The sequence below is a fragment of the Megalobrama amblycephala genome, linkage group LG14 (assembly GCF_018812025.1).
Source record: "Megalobrama amblycephala isolate DHTTF-2021 linkage group LG14, ASM1881202v1, whole genome shotgun sequence".
NCBI classification, from domain to species: Eukaryota; Metazoa; Chordata; class Actinopteri; order Cypriniformes; family Xenocyprididae; genus Megalobrama; species Megalobrama amblycephala.
This window is the reverse complement of record NC_063057.1, coordinates 45,120,832-45,144,623: the sequence shown is the minus strand read 5'-3', so window position 1 is coordinate 45,144,623 and position 23,792 is coordinate 45,120,832. Positions and strand designations below refer to the sequence as shown.

The 23,792-nt window shown below is 40.4% G+C and overlaps 2 protein-coding genes across 2 annotated transcripts; both read left to right on the top strand.

Moving 5' to 3' along the window:
- Nucleotides 1-5,498: 5,498 nt before the first annotated feature.
- On the top strand, nucleotides 5,499-10,141 carry LOC125245821 (nuclear factor 7, ovary-like). The gene is made up of 6 exons (XM_048156602.1): nucleotides 5,499-6,177; nucleotides 7,095-7,190; nucleotides 7,305-7,535; nucleotides 7,662-7,684; nucleotides 7,767-7,885; nucleotides 8,223-10,141. The coding sequence occupies exons 1-6, from the start codon at nucleotides 5,803-5,805 to the stop codon at nucleotides 8,765-8,767; spliced, it is 1,389 nt and encodes a 462-aa protein (XP_048012559.1). The 5' UTR covers nucleotides 5,499-5,802; the 3' UTR covers nucleotides 8,768-10,141.
- A 1,309-nt stretch (nucleotides 10,142-11,450) lies between these two features.
- On the top strand, nucleotides 11,451-13,670 carry LOC125244512 (E3 SUMO-protein ligase ZBED1-like). The gene is made up of 2 exons (XM_048154583.1): nucleotides 11,451-12,905; nucleotides 13,179-13,670. The coding sequence occupies exons 1-2, from the start codon at nucleotides 11,451-11,453 to the stop codon at nucleotides 13,668-13,670; spliced, it is 1,947 nt and encodes a 648-aa protein (XP_048010540.1).
- Nucleotides 13,671-23,792: the final 10,122 nt, after the last annotated feature.

Below are 23,792 nucleotides of genomic sequence, written 5' to 3'. Positions count from 1 at the left end.
AAAAAGCACAAATGTCAGGGCATGTCAAAACTTCTCCAGGGCCCCAAAATCCTCAGACCCCAGAGAGTTAAGCACAACTGCCAGCCTGAATGGAGACCAGGAGCTTCAAATACCTGTTTGCTGCTCAACACTGGCTTCTTTTTTTTTTTTTTTATAGCTGTCCTTTTATTACAATTAATTTTTATTTATTTTTTTTACAAACTTTCATTAATAAGCCTTTATCTGACTGAGTTCTGCTGTGTTCTAAATCTCTCACAAATCTTATGATAATTCAATAATCTCCATTAAGTTTTCACACAGTATTAATTGTTTTCATGCCTTTTGCACAACACTGCACCATTTCATGCTTTTCATCTTCAGAAAGATCTTTATTCTTCATTATTATTATTCCACATATTGCCTGAGAACTGTGACTTGCTAATAATGTGGAACAACCTTTCCCAAACTATTTTCTGCAAGCATATTTCAAGGTACATTTAGATGTCTTTCCAAAAAAGGACACATGAAGACTAAAAGGACACCTAATAACCAAATGATACAAGGAGTCCATGTAACTCAAATTTATGCACACTTTCAAAATACAGTGTCACTGCCTGGATCAAAAGGAATCTTTGATCTCCCATAGTAGAAAGTGCTGTGCCATCCACTGCACTGTGCACGAATGAACATCTCCCTGTTGACTGATGTATGCCACCAACCACCGCTGTATTGTCTGTTCGAATGAGAACATGATGGTTTCTTACCAATGGCAAGAGATCCTGCAGGCTAAGTGAAAAATAAAAAAGTGCACTCATCCATGAACTGAACACTGGTCTGCTGTCACAGTGGGCTACCTTTCGTCTGACCACTCTACTTATACTGATTTCCTGTTCAAACATGCTCAGGTTAAGCCATGGCTTAGGCCCGTCAAGGCATGTGGGTGTTGCTACAATGCGCGCTGTCCCTGATTTCCACGCTCTCCACGGGATGCGGCGCTATAACCAAAGCTGCAAGTGGCCTCGTGTGTTGGGTAACCTCTGAAATATTTTCAGAGGAACGGCTCTCCCTTGTGCAAAAAAGGTCAGGACATTGAGACTAGTTTGAATTCTCTTTTGACAAATGCACGACCATCAAGCATGAGTCCAAGATCTTTCATAAGAAAATGGACTGACAGGGCTCTAGGCTGCATTCATGCACTTTGTGAAAGTACGAGGGGCCAAAGGTTGTCCAAACAACAGGACTTTCAAGTGATAAGCGAAACCTTCAAATGCAAACCTCAGAAAGAGCCTGTGATGAGAGGCAATCTGGATGTGAAAGTAGGCAAGTCCACTGCCATGAAATAGGGCTCTGATATTGGGGTATGTTTGTTTTTGTGTTTATTACAAGTCTTTGCATTGGTAAAACTTTTTCGTTTCTCTTTAATTGCTGCAACTCAAACACTCTCTCTTGGAAGGCGGTCCTTCTCTCTCCATGGACATCATTCTCTTGCACTGGGCAAGTCCACTCCTGGTCCGCTGGGTGCCTGGACTGGTGGGGAACTTACTTCTTGCCCTAACAGGACTTCTTGTTAGGTCTCTGTTCCCGGCCCACGTGGGAAGGAAGTCGGTCATCATTTTAGACTGTTTTTGCACATCCAAAATATTGTCTTGAGAACGCCCCTACGACATCACCAAAGAGGCCTTCGGGGTTCACTGGGCATTGAGCAGCTGTGATTTATCGGAGTCACACATTTCTGTGCGCATGAGCCACAGATGCTAGCACTATCCATGATGCGCCAGACTCCTTGGGTGATCTTCTTTGTTGCACACAGGGCGAGATCCGCTGCTAAAGAAATGACTCCGGGTCTGGGCCTTCCTGTTCCAGGGACTTCAGGAGTTTAGTCTGAAACACCTGCAGGATCGCCGTTGAATGTTGGCAATAAGGGTAGGCGGACTAATGGAAGGTCTGGCTCCGATTGCCTCATCCATGGCAGCATACCACTTCCAAGATGCTGTTGTGAGCTCACCATCCTTAGTGCTCAATCCTGTAATTGGTGGACATTATATCCCATCAGTATAGGAGACCAGGGGCTCTGGTGGGTGATGAGAACATGAGAACTGTGCCGGCATTATCTCATAAGTAGATAATCCCGAGGGAGCTGTTTGTGGCATCTCTGCTCTCAGCAGGAGAGGGAGGTGTTGAGCACAATAGCGAGCCTTGCACAGAGAATATTGATAAGCAGGTACTCAAAGGAGTGGCAGTCAGTTCCTTCTAGCTCCGCTTCGGTGTGGGTGCGGCCCAAGCACCGTCGTTGTGCGAATCCAGGAACTCGTATCGGCCCATCGGACATGCAGCATCCTTGGATTTGCTGTTGCACTGCTCAGGTGAAAAATAAGTACACTTCCATAATATACTTAAAGTGCTCTATTTTCGCACACTAATTTTGTACTTGATATACTAAAAATTCTTCTTTAGTACTTAAGATAATCTTAAGAACATCTAAATGTACTCAACTGTGCTATTTTGAGACACCATGAAATATGAAATAAAATGTACTTTTAATATACTATCTCTGTATTTAAAAAATATATTTAGTTACCACTTGTAGTACACTATGGGTTCAAATGTACTACAAGTGGTATCTAAATACATTTTTTAAATACAGAGATAGTATATTAAAAGCACATTTTAGTTCATATTTCATGCAGTCTCAAAATAGCAGTTGAGTACACTTAATTATCTTTAGAAGTACTAAAGAAGAATTTTTAGTATATTAAGTACAAAATTAGTGCGCGAAAATAGAGCACTTTAAGTACTTTATAGAGATGTACTTTTTTCACCTGGGTGTACACATACAATACACAAACGTTTTTTTTAATGATTTTTTTTTGCTCTGGTGTGCATACATGTATGAATTATATGGACTCCTTATCATTTGGTTATTTGTGTTTTTTTTGTTTGTTTGTTTGTTTTTTTTAAAGATACCTGAATTTACCTAGGAAAAAAGCTTGCAGAAAATAGTTTTGTGAGAATCAACCTTCAATCTCATGGTTCAATTTGTTGAATATATGTTGAAGCATGTGATTAATCGTGATTTAATAATTTTTAATCTATTGACAGCCCTAACACATATAAATATAAATAATATATAAAATGTGCAGTTATTTCAGCACTTTGATTCTTGATTTCTGATCACTTTTTGCAGAGCTTTTGTGGAGCAAAACCTTAAAGGCCAAGTAACAGTCACATTTGTGTGTCGTGTCAGGAAGGGAATTTGGCATAAAACCTGTGCCAAATCAAAATGAACAGTAACATTTATGAAAAAAAGGGAAAATCCTAAACAGAAATATAGGAGTGTGTGAATGTGTCCAAGCACTGTTAGTACTGGTTTGTATCAGGAAGGGCATTCAGCGTAAAATTTGTGCCAAATCAAAATGTGTGTGTTTGTGTGAAGCGGACCCTGCAAATGAGCAGGAATAACACTAGGAAGATGGATGAATTTTATTATTGCTAATGCAACAGTTAATGACTATTTAAATTGTGTAATTAAAATGACTGACTTTGTATTCTGTTTGAACATTTCTGTAGGATCTCAAATGTCCAAAGACAGAGGACAGCACTGAGGATGGTGAACTCACAGAAGTATCCTGGAAGTGGTATGATGCCATGGATGAGGATATTGGAGGCAGACCTTCATTTAGTCCACCTTCCCTTATTGCCTCATCTGATACAGATGTTGCTTTGACCACATCAGCCTCAGTGAGCCCAGAGCCAGAGAGAACTGAGACAAAAAGAAAAAACTTTGAGGACCTAATCCGAGAGATGGAGGAAAGGGAGGCTGAGAGAGAGCGAGAAGCAACAGAGAGGGAGGAGAGACGATGGCGGGAAATGGAGGAGAGGGAGGAACGTAGAGAAAGAGAAAGACAAGAGCGAGAGGAAAAACGGGAACGAGAAGCCAGAGAAAGAGAAGAAAGAAGACATCAAGAAGCAATCGAGAGAGAGGAACGGAGAGAGAGAGAGGCCAAGGAAAGAGAAGAACGATTTCTTCACCTTCTTGAGATTATTGCAAAAAAATAAAATATTTCTTTAATAAAATTTATTTTGATGTAAATGTGTGATTGATTTAAGAATGGTTTCCATTTCTGTAAACAAGCATCCATTCTGCAAAATGCTTATCTTTTGTAGTGAATACATATATTTTATAGTTCACATATAATTATAAATATATTTTAGAACATTTTATTTATAGGAATTCACTGTAAATTATAGACATTTCACATTTTCCAGTCTTTTCTTGAGAGTTTGATATAATAACATTAATTTAAATATTTTTAAATTATGGATATTGTCTGAACATTATTGTTGAAAGACACCAAACACTTAAAAATATAAAACATGTTTATTATTTGCTTTATCTGACGACTAGAAAGCAAGAAAGAAAGAGTTCAGCACTGAGATCAGCTTCCTCATCAAAAGCTGCAGCTGCAGGATTGGCACAGCTGTGTTCAGGTGACCGTAAAATGATGTGAGGGTCACAGTCTGTTAATGTGTATTAGAGATGTGTGAATCAGCTCTAACATCATGCGAATCTGCAGTTAAATACAAATCATCCACCCATCCGCACCCATGATTTTCTCTGAATTGGATATCCTCACCCGATTGTCACATTACAATTATTCAAATTCTCAGTGTTAAGCGAGATGATATGGTAACATATTACACTGAAGTAGGCTGCTTTAACATGAACATTTATTTAATGCAAAGGTTATTTTTTGGTTATTCTTTAATAGCCTAAACCAGGGGGTGGCAACCTATGTCAGGGTTTCTGTGGGGTCAAAAATTTTCAAATACCTTAAAATGTAAATACCTTAAAATCTTAAAAGTATTGTGTTTTAGGTCTTCAGTAACTATAAACATACTTAGGCTTTTATTTATGGCACTTTTTAAGCCATGACAAACACACACACGCACGGAAAGCAAGTCATTTCTCCAACAAAAAAAGAGCAATTTGAAAGAACCAGTACAATTATTGAAATGTATCATGTCTCATGTAATCGTTCAGTGTTTCAGCATAAACAGCTTGTAAACAATGTGTCGGGTAACATACTCAGAGCAGCCATTCATTGACCATAAACTCTAGAGAACATTTTGCAAATAAATAAAATAAAAAAATAACTATATTACATATTCATTATATTTTATACCATTAACATTTTTTATCATAATGTTAGCATTATAAAAACTGCCTTAAATCCATTATATACAAATCAGTTATTAATTACCCTTTAATAATCATTTATCAGCTGTGTAGTTTACAACATTAGATTCTTGTCCTTGAGAAAAAATAACAACATCAAAATGAATAGATACTGAATTGAAAGCTCATGAATCCAATCATGAAATGTGTGTCTCCTCCACACACTGAGTCTCAATCTCAATACATATTTTATTAAACTTTTGTTTTATAGGATTAAATTCTCTTATAATTTTCTTATATTTAATACTACATATTCTCACTTGATTCTTTATTCAGTCCATTGAGTCCAGAATATGCTTGAAAGCACAAATAAAATAAAGGTAAAACTACAACCAGTCTGTCTTCAGAAACTCCACCCTCTTACAAAACCTACCAGGAAGTGACGAGTCATTATTTCTAGCTTTCATTTTTGCTGAAAGCTAAAACGTGTCAGTGTTGTGAAGAACAGAGAAATTATATTAGGATTTTTGTATATTTCTGAATTAACCCAGATTAGATTTTGATTGTAGTGGTTATTTACTTTTCAAACCAAAGTTCAGAAAGTGAAAGTAAATTGTAGATCACTGGATCTTTTACAAGACGAGGAAATGGATTCAAAATCTGTCGAAGAGCTTTCTTGTCCTGTTTGCTGTGAAATCTTCAAGGTTCCTGTTCTTCTGTCCTGCAGTCACAGTATTTGTAAAGAGTGTCTACAACAGTTCTGGAAAACTAAGGATTCTCAGGAGTGTCCTGTCTGCAGGAGAAGATCCTCAAGACAAGAACCTCCAATTAATTTAGCTTTAAAAAACTTGTGTGATTCATTGATAAAGGAGGGAAATGAGGAGATCTGCGGCTTACACAGTGAGAAACTCAAACTCTTCTGTCTGGAGGACAAACAGCCTGTGTGTTTAGTGTGCAGAGACTCAGAGAAACACACCAATCACACATTCAGACCCATCAGTGAAGTGCTTTCATCTTACAAGGTAAAACAAATGTCTCTCACTTCAAATGATAAACATAGGAACAGTATTATTTATATTATATATATATGACCAGAATTTATTTTTGCTCAGACTAAATCTCCATGACTTCCCAGACAGCATGGTGACATTGATACAATGTTGAGTTTTGATCCAAACTATCATTTTGGTTGAAATTAACATTACAATGTTTAAAGTGTGTTGGAGCAGCATTAAAATTTTGATGAAAGTTGACAGCACACTTGGGTGAAGTTACATTCAACTAACAGTGATTTTTAGTTGATGACCACAAGATCATGCAAGCATGTATCTCTGCAGAACACTAGTGGGTGTTTCCCAATTAGTGGGGCGTTTACAAACTACAATAAAAATACAACGGAAATGTCTAAATAAAATAATGTTGAGATCTGATGTAAGATGGGCAATCCAGCTGGGGATCGTGACACATAGTGTAATGTTGATTTAACATTACCATTTCTTCATTTTTGATCATTTCAGTGTTGATTCGACAGCAATGATGTAGAATCAATCACAGTGTAACGATGATTTAATGTCATTACCATTGATTTGTTGAAATCTCACCATTGTTTCAACATTAATTGTGGGTGCAAAATTGATATTAAACCAGCATCACTTTGTAACATTAATTCAATATAATTAAGCACTGACGCATCAACACTGACTCAACATTGTTTCAATGATCACATGATATCTGGGATACTACTGATATTCTGCACTGAGCTTCAACCCCTCCGATGTTCACATCTTGAATGTAACAGCATTGGCACAAAACATGTTTGGTTTTAAATCAGTAAAAATGTCACAAGTTACTAAATAATATAACAACAAAAGCATCCAAACATACAATGTTTAAACCTCTTAGCTACATAAGTTTCACAGATTTTCATCTTAACCTGTAGGAGGAATTTAATACAGCAATGACATCCTTACAAACCAAGCTCAAACATGGAGAACAAATGAAAGGAGAGTTTGATGGAATAATTGAACACATCGAGGTGAGGATATATAGAGTTAAATACTCCACATTCACACACACAGAGTTTATTAATGACATTAGTGGAGTGTGTTTTAATACAGAGCTGACTGAAGTGAATGTGATTTGATTTCAGTCTCAAGCTGAGCAAACAGAGTGTCAGATTAAAGAAGAGTTTGAGAAGCTTCATCAGTTTCTCAGAGATGAAGAAGAAGCTACAATCACTGCACTGAGGGAGGAAGAGGAGCAGAAGAAGCAGAAGATGAAGGAGAAGCTGGAGGAGATGAACAGACACATCTCATCTCTTTCACACACAATCAAAGACATGGAGGAGATGATGAAAGCCAATGACGTCTCGTTTCTAAAGGTGACAAATGAATCTGGCTTCATTCTTTGAGCTTAAAACTACTTGTCAATGTTGTATAGAGAGACTCACTGACAATAATAGTGTTTGATAAGATATTAAAATGTTTTCAAACTCTTTATTTTCCAGAACTTTACCGTCACAATGGAAAGGTGAGTGAGCTGCTCGTATCTCTTCTCTCAGAGGATCTGAACTCAAATTCACTGCAGTTCTGACTCCTGAATGTTCCTCCAGAGTCCAGATCTCACAGCCGGATCCAGAGATGAGTTCTGGAGCTTTGATTCATGTGTCACATTACCTGGGTAACCTGTCGTTCAGAGTCTGGAAGAAGATGATGGAAACTGTCCAACACAGTGAGTCTCAGCAGATTTGACACCAGTGCAAAAGATAGTTCAGATATAAACTAAAACATTTGATAGAAATATAATCACTTGAATTTCTTAGTAAATCTGAACTGTATTTCAGAAAATCATCAGATCATACAGTGAACTCCTAAAAAGTCTATTCCTCGTGGTCTATGCTTATGTATTAGGATTACAATAGTGTTTATTGAAGCTTCAATCCATTCTGAGAGTAACTGAGAGACCATTGTTATGATTTATTATCTCTTTCAAGAAAGTCTTTATATGTGTTTTACATTTCTAATGCCATCATATTTCATCCTCTAATCTGATGTTATTCTCTCTGCAGCTCCGTTGAGTCTAGATCCAAACACAGCATATCTTCGGCTCACACTCTCTACTGATCTGACCAGTGTGTCATTCAGTGATGAAGATAAAAACTGTCCTGATAATCCAGAGAGGTTTGATGATTATCCATGTGTCCTGAGTTCTGAGGGCTTTAACTCAGGAACACACTGCTGGGATGTGGAGGTTGGTGACAATACATACTGGATTCTTGGAATAACCACAGCATCAAACCAAAGGAAGGAAAAAGTTTTCTTTGACTCTAATGTCTGGTGTGTGTGGTACACGGACAGTGAATACAGATCACTATCCCCAGAGCAACCCTGGACTTACTTTACTGTTAAGAAGAAGCTTCAGCGTGTGAGAGTTCAGCTGGACTATGACGGAGGAACAGTGTCATTCTCTAATCCTGTGACCAAAAACTGTCTGTGCACATTCAGGACATCCTTCACAGAGACTGTCTTTCCATTCTTATATAATCGCTGCACAACTTCCCCTCTGAGGATTTTACCAGTTAAAGTGTTTGTAACAGCAGAAAATCACAGTTAAATATGAGTGAGTGAGGCTGCAGCACCGGATTCTGCAGTCAGGTGCAGTTGATCCAGAGATTAGGCTTGTTTGACTTCATGCAGCGCTGCGCAGAGAGATCGACTTGAAGCAGTGCATACTGGATAGAAATTTTATATGTAATTCAGTTGTTCTACTTGTTAAGGCATATGGTTCATTCTGCGCAGCTTCACTATAGCACAAACTCTGATGACGACACAGCTGTTCCACGATTGGCCGGATTCACCGCATTCCTGTTTATTCTCACACCTTCAGTTCCACTAATGTTCACAAATCTGTATTTTTATAACAGTTAAAGCTCTTTTCATATAGTTGTGATGTTGTATTTTTTCTTGTTTATCACAATATAACTGATAAAATTGTAGACCCCACTTTGGTATTTAAATAATATATGATTATGTTGAACTTTATTTTTGTTTAAACAGACATTGTAAGCAGTACATAAAGTTTTGAATGAAAATGTCTCAGAAACATCTGTATTTTTGACAAATATTGCATTTTTTTGTGATAAAATATGCAAAGCAATGCAGGCGTCAATATGGGAAGCAAAAAAGTGTCTGACTTCACGACTTCCCCCCGACATGCATTCTGTCTCAAGTCGGACAACATTTATAACCAGCATGCACTGGTTCAAGTCAGCCGCCAATCGGTCTGTGCATATTGCCGAACAAGCATATTGTGTTATTATTGGGAGATGAGAGGATCTGTATCTCTTACCATTGGAAAAAATGCAACAGCTAACTTGGCTCACGTGAGGCACCTCAGCCTATCATGTGGCAGTGACATCAGTGTCCGTCGTTCAAAGTTTTATGACAGTCAGTTACAGCTCATGTGATCAGTTTCTTGTGGATTAGTGTGTTGATCTTGTGAATAAATGTTTATATTTGGTGTTATATCACTAGCAAATGAACAGTAGGATTGCATTGTTTGTGGAATGTGCTTTACTCTGAAAAAAGGCAAGAATATCTCTATTAGCTGCAAATTACTAGTCACTGCAGTTTACTTTTATTCATTAAAAAGCGTTATTTCATCATCATTAGGCACACAGTAGTCTGAAACGTGTCTAGTATCTGTCTGATTTTCAGGCAGATTTTCAACGTGTTTAAATGATATGGTTAGGAAATAGCAAATATAAATTCAATTAGGCCAATTGAAAAATTTAGATGTGACTAATCACTAGAAAATGTTGACTTAGAGTGGTCTGATTGTTTTTTACAGTGTATAATATATAATGTAATATTGAAGGGGTTGTATTCTGAATCCACTACCACTTCAGTATCTTTTGAGTGCCGCACACATTTTGGTCTGTCTTGTTCGCTATGCAAGGGTAAATAAAGAACTGGTTGATTTAATAAATACAGCATTTTCTTCTATAACATAAGTTCCCTTTCGAAAGGGAACTCAACTCTGCGCTGAAATCGCGCTATGGGGAACGCCACTCGTGACCCGTGTTCGAAATGGCAAGAATCACACAACTCCAATCCTATTGGCCGGCGACAGCCTATGACGTCGAACAGCGTGAACCGTGACGTATAAAGGGAGCGCCCGAGGAAGCAGTCGGACATCTTCTCGTCTTTTCGGGACTGTTTTGTTCGTGCCATTGTTTCACAAACTCCGGTAGGGAATTACTCCTTTTATATCTGCAATCGTCCAGGAGGATATGTTCATCCGTGTGTCCCAGAAGTTTGACACTTGATGTACATTTTTCTGGCATTTTTCTGTCTGGAGAGGAGCGAACGCATAGACGATGCTTGAGGGCGGCGTCTATGTGTGTTTGTCTATTGCTTACTGTGAGCATCTCCCCTGTTTGGACGCTCCGTTCTCGTTTGACACTCTTCCTGAGGGAGGAGGTGTCTGCATTTGTGCCTGGTGCTGTAGCCCCGTGTGTGCTGAGGCAATACGGTGGCTGCAGGCATAGGGCTCGCAGGTGAGCTCGTTGGGAAGTCTGAAAGGATTATATTTCTCTCGGCTTCCCTGGGGCTTATGAAGTTGTGAGTTGACGGTGACATCCGTGTTTGATGTCACTGCGTCAGATAGCGAGCGCTCCTCTGGCCGCTGGGTATGTGAGCTGCTGTGTTTTTGGGACGCGCTTTTTTCGGTGGGCTGCGGCTGCCGTGAGAGCGCGTTAAGAAAGGGGCCGTGCGTGGACGACTCAACGAACGGTTCCTTTCTGTCCATGAATGTTGCAGCTCCCATAGACTTTCCATTCTCTACTGATCTCCGCGTTTGAGATCGGGAGGGCATGGAAACCCCCTGGCCGTTCAGATTTGGATCTGAGCCAGACAGACGGGAGGATGAAGAAGCGAGAGTGAGATGGGTGATCGATTGTAAACACCGTTGCGTTTATAATCGATCCCCCAGGTATTTAAAGGGCGATTTATATCTACCCTCTCCTCTTTTTCTTCTTTCACCTCCCATATATATATATATATATATATATATATATATATATATATATATATATATATATGTATATATATATATATTAGGGGTGTCAACAATAATCGATTCGGCGATGCATCGCGATGCGGGGCATGAACGATTCAGCATCGATGCGGCAAAGTGCCATAATCGATTATGTCACAGTTTATTTTCTGGCGGACAATAAAGTTGTGAAGTTTCAAATACTTCCGGTTCCGGGGGAACAACAACAACAACAAGCAAGATGGCTGAGGCGGAGGGAGATGACCGCGATAGACGGGTTATTAAAAACGCACCCAAAGCTTGGAAAGCGGACATCTGGGCACATTTCGGATTTTATGAAGTGAATGGGAAACTAGACAAGTCTTACGCGGTGTGTAAAATCTGCCACACTAAAATTAAGCACGTTGGCAATACAACTAACTTCATGAACCATGTTGATCGTTGGCATCCTGAGTTAGCTTCAACAACAACAACAACACAAAAAGTCGACACATCCCAGCCAAGAATTGACGAGTCGCTAGTGTCAACATTGCCACACAACTCCGAGAGAGCAAAGAGGATCACACGATCGGTGGCATGTTTTATAGCGAAGGATCTACGACCCTATTCTGTGGTAGAAAATGCGGGGTTTCGCCACATGCTTAAAACAATTGAGCCCCGGTATAAGCTACCGACAAGAGCTACCTTCAGTGATTCCACGCTTCCCACATTGTACAAAGAAACCAAAGCAAAGGTAATGGAATCAATGTGTAAAGCCAGACGTGTAGCCATTACAAGTGATGCCTGGACTTCAGTCGCAACAGAGTCCTATGTAACCATAACATCACATTATATTAGCGAGGATTGGAAGATTGTATCACATGTGCTGCAGACGAGAGCAGTTTATGAGAGCCACACTGGTGCTCATATGGCAAGGCTACTCTTGGATGTTGTGGAGGAATGGCAGCTTACAGATAAAAGTGTTGTGCTGGTGACGGACAACGCCGCTAATATGATTAGTGCTGCTGAAATTGGGAAGTTCCCTCATGTAAAATGCTTTGCGCATACGTTAAACCTCGCTGCGCAGCGGGCGCTTAAGCTACCAGCGGTCTCCAGGCTTCTGGGCAGAGTCCGACGTATCTCAGCATACTTCCACCGCAGCACAAAGGCAAAGCACCTGTTTGAAGAAAACCAGAGAGTTGTTCTTAAACTGACAAGTCCACTTAAACTGATAACAGATGTCGCCACAAGGTGGAATAGTGCTCATGATATGATGGAGAGGTTTTTGCAACTGCAAGCTGCATTGCATGCCACCCTGCTGTCCCCTGCCCTAAATGTAGATGAAAGTGACATCGTCACTCTCAGCAGAGCCGATCTGGCTAATGTGGAGGAAGTAGTGAAGACATTAAAACCAGTGAAGGATGCCACTGTGTTTATGTCAGAGGAGAGCAGTCCTACAGTCAGCCTAATTGCACCAGTATATGCCCAACTCCTCCAGAGCATGTCCGACATTATTGGAGACCAACCACTGATCCGTGATGTGAAGAATGCCATCAAAACAGATCTCCTTAAAAGGTACAATAGTGAGGCAGAGAAAAAGATCCTTCATACATCCTCTGCCCTAGATCCTCGCTTTAAGGGGTTACCTTTCCTGACAGAGGAGGAGAGATTGGATGTCTCCGCAGGAGTGACTTCAGAGGCTGCATCCCTGGAGGAGGTAATTCATTTTTACTTGTAAAATAATTTAAATTTAATTAATAATTTAATAATTGTAAATTCATAATTTAATAATTGTCAATTATTACAAAATTTAATTATAATAACAATGTAATGTTAATTAATTATTAAGCAGCTACATAGTCAGTAAAATGTTAGACTGAGAAAAATAGTTGTGTAAATAAATAAATATTGTCATATGAGCTGCAGCATTGGCTGAGAAAGTGATGCTAACTGCTGTTTTTTGCTCTTATTTATTTATTTTTTCAAACAGTATGAGAGAAAACAGAGAACAGAAGCAGATGAAGCGCCTGGCAGAACAGGAAGTTCAGGAACCAAAGAAGAGTTGCTGTCCGTGGATGACAATGTGTCAGACTCAGCAGGCCCCTCCGCTCCCAAAAGAAGGGCCTCATCGCTGCTTTTAAGTTTGCTGGGACCTGCTTTCATCAATGACACCAATGAACCTGCAGTACAAAGTAAGACCGCCGATGCCAGTGCTGAGGAGGAAATGGACTTGTACTGTAGATCCCCAGCTGTGCCTCTCTCTGAGGATCCCTTGGACTGGTGGCATCGCCATAAGGGCACATTTCCTCTCCTCTCTAGGTTAGCAAAGAGATACTTGTGCATCCCCGGGACAAGTGTGTCAGCAGAGAGAGTCTTCTCCACTGCAGGAGATGTTATCACTGCAAAAAGAAGCTCTCTCAAATCAGACCATGTCGATCAGCTTGTGTTTTTGCACAAGAACCTTGAAATTCCCAAATGCTAAACAGTGAGAAGTTATGATGTAGGCTTAGGTTAAACTATACATTTCCTCACTCTGAAACGGATTGTTGATGATGGTGATGTTGAAGTTGTTTGTTTGCACAAATTTGGTAGTAGGCTAAGCCTACACACTTTATTTTTGGTTTATAATACTGTATTTCACATCTTAATATTTTATTGTATGCAGCTGATGTGATGGTAGGATCAGGGCAGGCATATAATTGTCATTGTCTTAAAGCTGCTAAGCTGCTGTTTTGTTGAGAATAGTTTGCACTTTACTTTACTACTTGAAAAAAGTTTCACAGTAATAAGTGGTTACTGTGTGTTGTTGCACTGAATATTTTTATTCCTGGGTGGTTGTTGTTAAAATAGTGTTACTTATTATTTTAATATTTGCACAGGACTTCAGGAAGTGCCCTGTCTTAGTGCTGCTATTTTACTGTGTGTAAATAAAAAAAAAGGACTGAAAGCAGAGATTTTGATTGTTTTCTTTTTCAGGTTTGAAAATGCCATATCCAGTACCCTGTACCATTTAATTTGATTTAATTACATTTTATTTAATTTTATTTAATTACATTTTATTTTATTTAATAACTTTTATGTCAAAGATACAAGAGACACATAGCAGCCAATAAAATCTGTTGTTTAATATCTGCTTGTATTGCCTCATGACTGATGAAAAATTTTCCTTGTGTGCAGTAGAATTTTGATGCATCGCAATGCATCGTAGAATCGAATTGAATCGAATCGTTACCTGGTGAATCGTAATCGAATCGAATCATGAGGGCAGTGCCAATGCACACCCCTAATATATATATATATATATATATATATATGTGTGGTGTGTGTGAATATATACATGTATAGAATGTATGTATTGATATGCATGCATATATATTTATATCATGCTCAGATACTTCTTATGATCAGACTGATGGCTGGGCCCATAGTAATTATTTTTGTTGGCCTGCTTTTCTGTTTGATAATGAGAGGATCTTTTAGGCTTAAAAGAACTCTAGATTCCTTGCTTTTTATGTAGAAAAGAGTATTGGGATCTTCAGTCTTTTAGCCGCAGGAATATGAGATGGGTCTATTTTATGTCTTTAAAATAAGACCTTGTTTTCCTGTATAGTTTTTCTGAGCATGTAGTTTTTCAGGAGGCTGGCCCATCTTGAGCTGAGGCTCTGAGACAGGGCCAGAGGTCCAATATGGCCGCTCAAGCTCCCCTCTTTTCAGAGCAGGCGCAGAGACGGCTGGACTTGAGGAGGAAGAAGCAGGTCTGAGGAGGTGATTGGTCACATACACCAATAGCGTCTGTGATCGATTCCCTCTCATTGCGAGGGCAACATTGCATTTGCCCTCACCCTTTGTTCCTCTGCCTCCTGAGTTTGAGTTTGAGTTCTTTCTACTTGCTCAGGTGCTTCTTTTACAGTTAGGCTGTCGGCTGGCCTTTTGATAATATTTTCTAAAGGCCGCCTTCTGGCTTGATAGTGAAAGTGCTTTTAGGCTTAAAAGAACTTTTGATTTCATCCTTCTTCATGCATTTAAATAAAGAGGGAAATCTTTGTTCTGCGAGCCGCAGGAAGGTAAGCTGGGTCTATATTTATACTTATAAAAAGTGTGGACCTTGTCTTTCCTGTATAGCTTTCCTGAGCATGTAGTCAGTGAAGTTAAAAGGGGTTCTTTTGGGCAAAATAACTGTAGCGCTAGGTTGGCTAATTCTCAAAACATGCAGGCCGCTTTATGGCCGCTATTTTGTAGCCTCCTATGTTAGACTAGCTTCTCAGCTAATACTTTAGTTTGGTTTGAGTTAGCACTCGTTGCTTCAGTTATTTGTGTACAGGTTGGCTTATCGGCCGCCTGACACTGTTTGCTTGCAGTGCTTCATTTTTTCCTCATATTTGAAGGTTTCAAAATGAAGCCCAAGCTTTGCTTGGCCCTCTAGGCCTTAGCTAGCGGCTAGGCTGGAGCTAGGTTTAGGTGTTTGTTTGTTACATCACTCTTATTATTACTATCCCTGTGAGGTTGTATAGTTCCTAGTTCTGGCCTCCTCCTGAGGGAGTTGTGGGCCGCATGCCCATTTCCCCTTCGATGTGTAAATATAGGTGCTATGGCTGAGGTTAACAGCTAAGGTTATAGGCTGTTATTAGCCTTCCTGGTGCTGTTTCTCCCAGGTGGTAGGCCCTTATCTTTGAGAAGATGAGTTATGCAGTGCTGCTAGGCCCCACTTTTTAGAACTTTTGTCATGCCTATAATGTCTTCACTTGAGCCCCTTGAATTATATTCAAGTTTCAGATTACGATGTCAAATATTCTAGCTTTCGTTCTCTAGGGTTCATTACAGATTCCAGTTCTGTTCTGTGAAACATTTATCCCGTCTGGATGGCATGTATTACAAAGCATTCATGTTTGCTTTGCGTTCTAAGCTTTAGCACTATATACATATGTGAGCTTACTCATGTGCTGCCACAGGTTAACGCCTGTTTCTGTGATAGCAGGCTGTGATTAGCCTCTATCTATGAACGTGGTGTTTTGTTGTACTCCCCGGTTAGGGTATGTGTTTCACTGAGTGCATCACCTGGTGGATTGCACACTCTGGTTGAGTGTAGAGAGTCTTGTTCTGGTTAGAATAGCTATCTCTGTTAACTCCCAGTCGATCGTGACCACAGCAGCTGTCTTGCATTTGCTCTTAGATTGTTGGCCCTTTATTGTAGCCTCTTTCTTATCACAGCTTGTGTTTAGGTGCTGTTGGTTATGATCATGAGTTTGCTCGTGTATTTGTAGCACTGCCTCAGGCTTTTGCTCACGTTGTCTGAGGTAATAGGCCTGTTCGGCCTTCCTCAGATCGTGATAGCATTTTTATGTACCGAGGTACATTGCCTGTTGGAATGTGCAGGCTTGAGCTCAGGTTCGGTAAGTTGGTTCCCCACTTATCGTGTAGGATCTAGACCTGCCCCCTTGAGCTTGGGCCCTGTTATGACCATGGGCTGGCGCCACATGGAGCGAAAAGTAGTAGGCCTTGCCAGGCCTCCTTTGTAGCTTCTGTGTTGACCCAGCCGGGTTGGTCATTTCTGGACTCATTCCATGGTTGAGTTATGTCTTTGACGCTCGCCACCTTCAGCCACGCCCACCTCTGTTCGAATAGGCCCTATGTTGGGCCTTTCGTTGAGTTCTGTGGCGTAGTGTGTACTTATACCCGAGGGTTTTCAAGTACCTTGCTTGCGGGCTGGCCCTAGTCATGAAGCTACCACTGGTTGATGCCATGTGTTCATAGAGGTTGTAGGCCCCTGTCAGGGCCTCCTTTCTGTCTGCATATTGGCACAGCTTCGTGTGGGTTTCTATACGACTCATCACCATGGATGGGTCTTGATGCCACTAGCTGACGCCGCGTGTATACAGGTTGTAGGCCTTCGCAGGCCTCCTCTGTGTGACGCGGGAGTTTGGCTTTGTACTCCTCTCGCTTAGAGAGTAAAAGGTGCTTTTACCGAGTACATTTCTGAAGTGGCTTGCCTCTCCAGGTGAGCTTTTGTACTAAACCAGTTTTTGGTCTGGTTTTATGCATTTGCTGCCTTGAGCTTGGTTTCCTTTAGCTCTAGTCGAGCTAAATAGCTACCCTGTCTGTTACTCGGTTCTATTTTGCTCCTAGAACTTTAGTGGCCGCTAGCTGACGCCTTGTATGATGGGTAGGCTTGAGGGCCTCCTTGTAAGCATGCTGGCTCTTTCCCTTTCAGTTTTTATTTATTTACAGTAAAGGGTCTTATGTCGCTGGCTGGCCGGGGCTCGGGCTGGCTAATGACCTCCTTGGTAGTCGGTCTGTCTAGCCTGAACCTCGATAACACTGCCATGAGCTGATGCCACGTGTCTGCTGAGGTTATAGGCCCATGGGGCCTTCTTTGGCGCGTGTTGGCGTACGTTGTACTCCTCTTGCTTAAAGAATAAAAGGGTGCTTTTACCGAGTACACTGCTCGTCGGATTGTGTTGGATGGGCTGTCTTGTGGGCACTCACAGCTACCTAATCACTTGGTTGGTCATGTGCTCAGCATGCTTTGTTTCAGTTCTTTGGCCTTTCGGCCATCCTGAATACCACCTGGTATGATTGGGTTTGTGTTGTGATGATTAGTTCTCTATGGAACTTGTAACTATGCTGTAGGCCCCTTTTGTTCGGCCTCCATGGTTATGTGCCTACAGTACGGTCTGTCTGTTAGGTTGAGTTTCATACTTCCCCCTAAGCTGGTCATTGGTTGTAGACTTCTGTGAAGTCTCCCGTTCAGACTGGCCCCAGGCTGGTTTGTGCTCCCCTGTACCAGGGTTCTCTAGCGCACGGCCTCCTCAGCGCTTTATCAGAAGCTGAGTAGATCCTCGGGTGAGTGGTCTTACTCCCCTCATACGAGGGTTTATAGCGCTCAGCTGAGTTCCGCTCTCCAGGATGCCCATCTCTGCGCGTGGGTTTGAGTTGCTCACTGCCCTTTCGCAGTCGCTCCTACCTGCTCTCCTCTTTGGAGTTCGCACATTGGAGATTCTGTATGTCAGACAGGGTTGGCCTAGACTATGTTTGGCCTTTGCTAAATTAGTACGGCCTCCTTGGTGGCGTCGGGGGTGAATTTATCCCCCTAGTGACTGGCCGGGATTCCTTTGGTTCCCTGGCCACATTCCCTTTAAGTGACCACTTCCTACTGGTTGTTGGTCTCAGATGCCTTTAGCAGCCTTGGCAGGCCTTTTGCGAAAGGCCTCTTTTAGGCTCAGCTTGGGCAGTTGGCCGTAGGGAATGCTGTCACTGACAGCCTTGGAGAGTTGCTCCCGGTTTTTCCCTGGAACTGCCGGACGTTTGTCCAGACTTCTTGGGCATGCACTCTCCTTCAGCATGGCGGCGTGGGTATATCGTTCCCCATAGCGCGATTTCAGCGCAGAGTTGAGTTCCCTTTCGAAAGGGAACGTATCAGGTTACGCATGTAACCATGGTTCCCTGAGAACAGGGAACGAGACTCTGCGCTTCCCTGCCATGCTTCGGGGTGCCTGCGGAACAGTCCCTCAAAGACGAAAAGGTGTCCGACTGCTTCCTCGGGCGCTCCCTTTATACATCACGGTTCGCGCCATTCGACGTCATAGGCTGTCGCCGGCCGATAGGATTGGAGTTGTGTGATTCTTGGCATTTCGAACACGGGTCACGAGTGGCGTTCCCCATAGCGCGATTTCAGTGCAGAGTCTTGTTCCCTGTTCTCAGGGAACCATGGTTACATGCGTAACCTGAGACGATTTTGACCGCATTACATAAAAAAGTGAGTGCCCACATAGTTACAATAAACTTTAAGTTGATGAAAGTAATGTGATGCAATTACTGCCTCAAATGCTGCTGTTCTAATGACAAACATGTGTCCAACACTCGCTGGTCAAAAACTTTCTAAATTCATTTCAGCTTGATTTTGGTAAAATGTTAATAATATAATGACACATGGAACTGTCTGACCATATATTAAGCCATTTTAACAGTGGCTGACCCCCCCCAAAAAATGAGTGATAGAGCCTAGTTTTCTAAAACCTATATTTATTTACTGTGTCAATATTGTGACTAATTTTTAAATTAGTATGACCGAATTATTTAAAAAATAAAATGTTTAAAACAACATTTAATAATATTTCACTGATGTATTTCAACAGGTTACACATGCACATCTATTCCCATGTAACACAGAGCCCTGCATGTAGCATGAAGAAAAATACTAAATTAAGAAAATATTGAACACTTTTTATTAAAATGTGAGAAACCAAAAAAGATATATTTTCTACCAAAAAAATTAAAACACATTTAAAATATATTGAAAAAGAAATATTAAAAAAGAATATTGAAAAATACATTTTGCACTGTATATTTTAATCTAAGAAAATACATTCCAGTAGGTCATATTAGTATTAGTATTTTTTTTGAAGATAGTAAAGTTGTAAAGTATGTTCTTTGCTGAATTTTATACATAACAGGGTACCCCCGGGGTCTTAAAAGCATTGAAAAAGTCTTAAATTTGATCATCTAAAATTAAGGCCTTAGTAGCCTTGAATTTGGTATACAAAGTCTTGGATTTCGTTACAAAGGTCTTATTTTTATTTTTTTTATTTTTTAACTTTTCCTAGGATTAAGTTCATACCGTAACAAAATGAACTGTTACTAGTGTAGGCTAATTAAAAATTCACGCAGCGTAATGTTGAGTGCACCTCGCGCTCCACGTCATAGCAGTAAGCGCGAAAGCTCGCGCACCCGTTACTATGGTTACTAGGCAAGTGAGGTAAATTACAGAACAAGATAGTAGCTAGCCTAGTTTGTCGGCTAAAATGGGAAAGTGTCGGTTTAATCCGCTGTGGACAAGGAATCCGAATTACGTTTGGGTCAAGCCTGTGCCAGGAAATGACCGCGAGGCCTATTGCTGTTGGTGCAGGAAATCTTTTAAGCTAGCGACAATGGGTGTTACGGCCCTGGACTCCCATATGAAGGGTGCCAAACACACCGCGTGTAGCACTGCTCGCCAGCGCCAACCACCTATTGGCCCATTCTGTGCACCGCGGATCTCTTCGGTTACTGAAACAGCTCTGACTATCAATAATGAAGACATTTCTACAATAGAAATGCCACCACAGCCAAGGAACATACTATCGTACTGTGGCTCGACACCATCTCTGCGGGCAGAGGTGATGTGGGTCCTTAAAACAGTCTCTGAGCACCACTCTTACACTTCAAATGAAAACGTTACAGAGATTTTTAAAATCATGTTTTCTGACTCCGAGGTTGCAGCTACATTCTCGTGTGGAAGCAACAAAACGGCATATATTACTAAATTCGGATTAGCTCCCTTTATAACGAAAGAACTGACTGACCATGTCAATATGTCCAACGGGTTTGTGATCATGTTTGACGAGAGTCTCAATAAGATGACGAAAAGTAAGCAGTTGGACCTTCATATTCGCTACTGGGTGGACGACCACGTCCAGTCACGATACTTCGGCTCGCAGTTCATGGGTCATGCAACGGCGGTGGACTTGCTCAAACATTTCAAAGTAAGTTTTTATTCTGAATTTTAAAAATGTTGAGTTTTTTTATTTATAAATAATATATGATATAGTAAAGTAACATAACACGACCAAGTGAGCTGTTCTATAATATCACGATTGCAAATGTTACATTGAATGTATAGTTTAATAAACAAGTAGCCTAGCTAATAAGTAGTCACTTACAATTTAGACGCAATATTGTTTTTGTTCTATTTCAACGACGAAAATAGTTACAAAAGAAAAGCAACACTAAAGTGCTGTGTTTTCTTATTGAATGATTCAGCATTTTGAACAAATCGTTTTAATGAATGACTCAATGATTCATTTATTAAGACGGTCACTTGCTGCCACCTATTGGTTCATTGTTTAAAGGCATCATTGTTTTTTTATATTATTTGTTTAAACATCAATCTCATAAAATTATTTATTACAGTTGCAATTTTGCAGTGTAAATGACTTAATTTGATTGATAACGGCAGCCTTATTATTAAAACTGAATTTGATCAAATGTAAGAATTTGACAGGAAAGAGAGTGCATATATATATATAGTAAGGTTTAAAAACTGTCCTTATAAAAGTAAATAACGCTCTGGTGTAAAAATCACAATTATGCAGATTTAAGTATGTAAAGTCTGATGAGAATATTGCTTCAAAATAAATTTGATTTATTTATGACAGACATTATTTAAAAAGTAGAAACATATTATGTCATTAAAAATGTATTGTAACATTATTATAAAAACTTCCTTATGTGTGATTTAAATGGAAATAGCTTACAAATAAATAATTTTTAACCTTTAATATTAGAATGATGTACCATCTGGGGTTCCTTATGGTTTACTTTATAGTGAGATATTTTTTTCTTGTTATGTACTGTACTTGATTACTTGAATTACTTAATTAAGTAATTAATTAATATGATATCAAATTGTTTTAATTATTGGTTTTATTGTTTATTTTTTTACTTGAAGGAAATGTCTTGAAGCAAAATGTTTTCTTGTCAGAATGCACCAGAATGCTTCATTTACATGTTTAAATCATAAAAAATTGTCTCATGGGGGGATAATTCCCCAGACCCCCCTACAACAAATTACTTCGTAAACATGTCACCATTTTCACCATTTGTGAGTTTGCATGTCTGAACCTGTATCTCACCACTCAGACAGAACCCTTTAACCTTGAGGCCCCAACCTCCATCACACTAGCTATTATGTAGGCTATATAATGTCTTTGTTTAAAATTTGCTTTTCATGTCTTTTAGGAGTGTGTATGTGACCTTGACTTGAGGAAGATGGTCTCTGTGTCTATGGATGGACCCAATGTTAATTGGCGTTTTTTTGAGATGCTGCAGCAGGAGCATGCAGAGCATTTTGGGGGTGCTCAGCTGGCAGTGGTGGGGAGTTGTGGCCTGCATACTCTCCATAATGCTGTCAAATGTGGATTCACCGATTGGCATATGGAGAAGTTCCTAAGAGCTCTGCATACAATTTTTCACAATGTGCTAGCAAGAAGGGAAGATTTCTGTAATCTCACAAAGTCCAAAATCTTCGCTTTGCCTTTTTGTGGTCATCGCTGGGTCGAGAACCTCCCTGTGGCGGAGAGGGCCCTTGTCATCTGGCCAGACATGATGAAGTATGTTGAGGCTGTTAGCACCAAAAAGCTTCCTAACCCTGGGACGTCCTCCTATGATACCATTGCGGCGGCAACCAAAGACCCTCTCATTCTGGCAAAGCTTCACGTTTTCATGGCAGTGTGTCGAAGTGTAACACCTTTCCTCACCAGATACCAGACTGATGAGCCTGTGCTGCCTTTCATTGGTAATGACTTGGCTGAACTGCTGAAGGTGAGGTGAATCTTCTCATTTTATTGTCATAGTGATTTTAAAATCTCCTCTCGTTCACAGTTACGCTAAGACTACAGCTAAGACTGAATGAATTGAAAATGCAAATATTTTGAATAGTCAGATAAATTAGGCTCATTTAATAATACTGAAGAAAAGAAACATTGTAAAGTCAGAGTGCTTATTTTGTATTGTAAAATATTTTGTATTCTGGGATAGAAGGAAAGAGGAGGGAGAGGAAGCTATTTACTTAATTTAGTCCCCATTCATCCTTAGGAACGTCAGCAGCAGAGTAGATCCACTGAGGAGCTTTCTGTCCTCCAGTTCAGAAAGGAATGCATGGAGGGTCTGTCCAAAATTGTGAAGAAGATTCAAGAGAAGAGCCCTTTGAAATTCCCAACTGTAAGGCAAATGACTTGTCTTAACCCAGCTGTGATGTATTCAAATCCAGAATTGTGTCAGGGCCAGATGAAGTGTCTAGTCAAAAGGTTTCTTCAAGACAAGCAGTTAGATGGGGTTGCTACAGGTACATAAGATTAAGTCCTGACGTTAGGCATACAATTTACAAAAGAAACATGTGTACATTTGATGTGAGTGCTTTTTCTTTCATTCTTTCTTTAGGTGATCTGATCATTCAGCAATTTTCACAATTGTTGTCCCTGGAGGTGAGGAATGAGAAGTTCCTGTCTTTCAAGCCCCTCGAGAAGAGGCTGGATGTGTTTCTCCATCCTTATATAAGTCAGCCCTACCCACAGCTCTGGGCTTTCATCAGAAACCTTCTGCTCCTCTCCCATGGGCAGGCTACGGTGGAGAGGGGCTTCTCTATCAATAAACAAGTAGAAACTTGTAATATCCAAGAGGACACTGTCATTGCACAAAGAGTTGTGTGCGATTACGTGTCCATGCATGGGGGTGTTACCAAGGTGCCCCTCACACCAGAGCTCCTGTCTTCAGTCACATCAGCAAGGGTGAGGTACAGGATGCATCTTGAAAGTGAACGAAAGAAAAAAGAATCTCAAGCACATAGTCAAAGAAGAATAATGATTGAAGAGGAGTTGGAGCAGCTAAAAAAGACAAGACAGACCATCCAGGAAGTTGCGGAGCATCTTAGGAGGGATGCAGACAAGATGGCAGAGGAGGCTGAGGGCAAACAAGGCAGCAAAATGGCAGAGCTAATTGCCAAGTCAAACGCGTTGAGAAGAAGCTACAAGCAGAAGTTGACAGAACTTGAGAGCCTGGGCGAAAAAATTGC

What these genes read in the sequence shown, in the direction of transcription:
- LOC125245821 (XM_048156602.1), top strand. Translation starts at nt 5,803, where the DNA reads ATGGATTCAAAATCTGTCGAAGAGCTTTCTTGTCCTGTTTGCTGTGAA. An exon ending in GAATAATTGAACACATCGAG is followed by an intron (nt 7,191 to 7,304) that starts GTGAGGATATAT and finishes ATTTGATTTCAG; the next exon opens with TCTCAAGCTGAGCAAACAGA. An exon ending in TTTACCGTCACAATGGAAAG is followed by an intron (nt 7,685 to 7,766) that starts GTGAGTGAGCTG and finishes ATGTTCCTCCAG; the next exon opens with AGTCCAGATCTCACAGCCGG.
- LOC125244512 (XM_048154583.1), top strand. Translation starts at nt 11,451, where the DNA reads ATGGCTGAGGCGGAGGGAGATGACCGCGATAGACGGGTTATTAAAAAC. An exon ending in AGGCTGCATCCCTGGAGGAG is followed by an intron (nt 12,906 to 13,178) that starts GTAATTCATTTT and finishes TTTTTCAAACAG; the next exon opens with TATGAGAGAAAACAGAGAAC.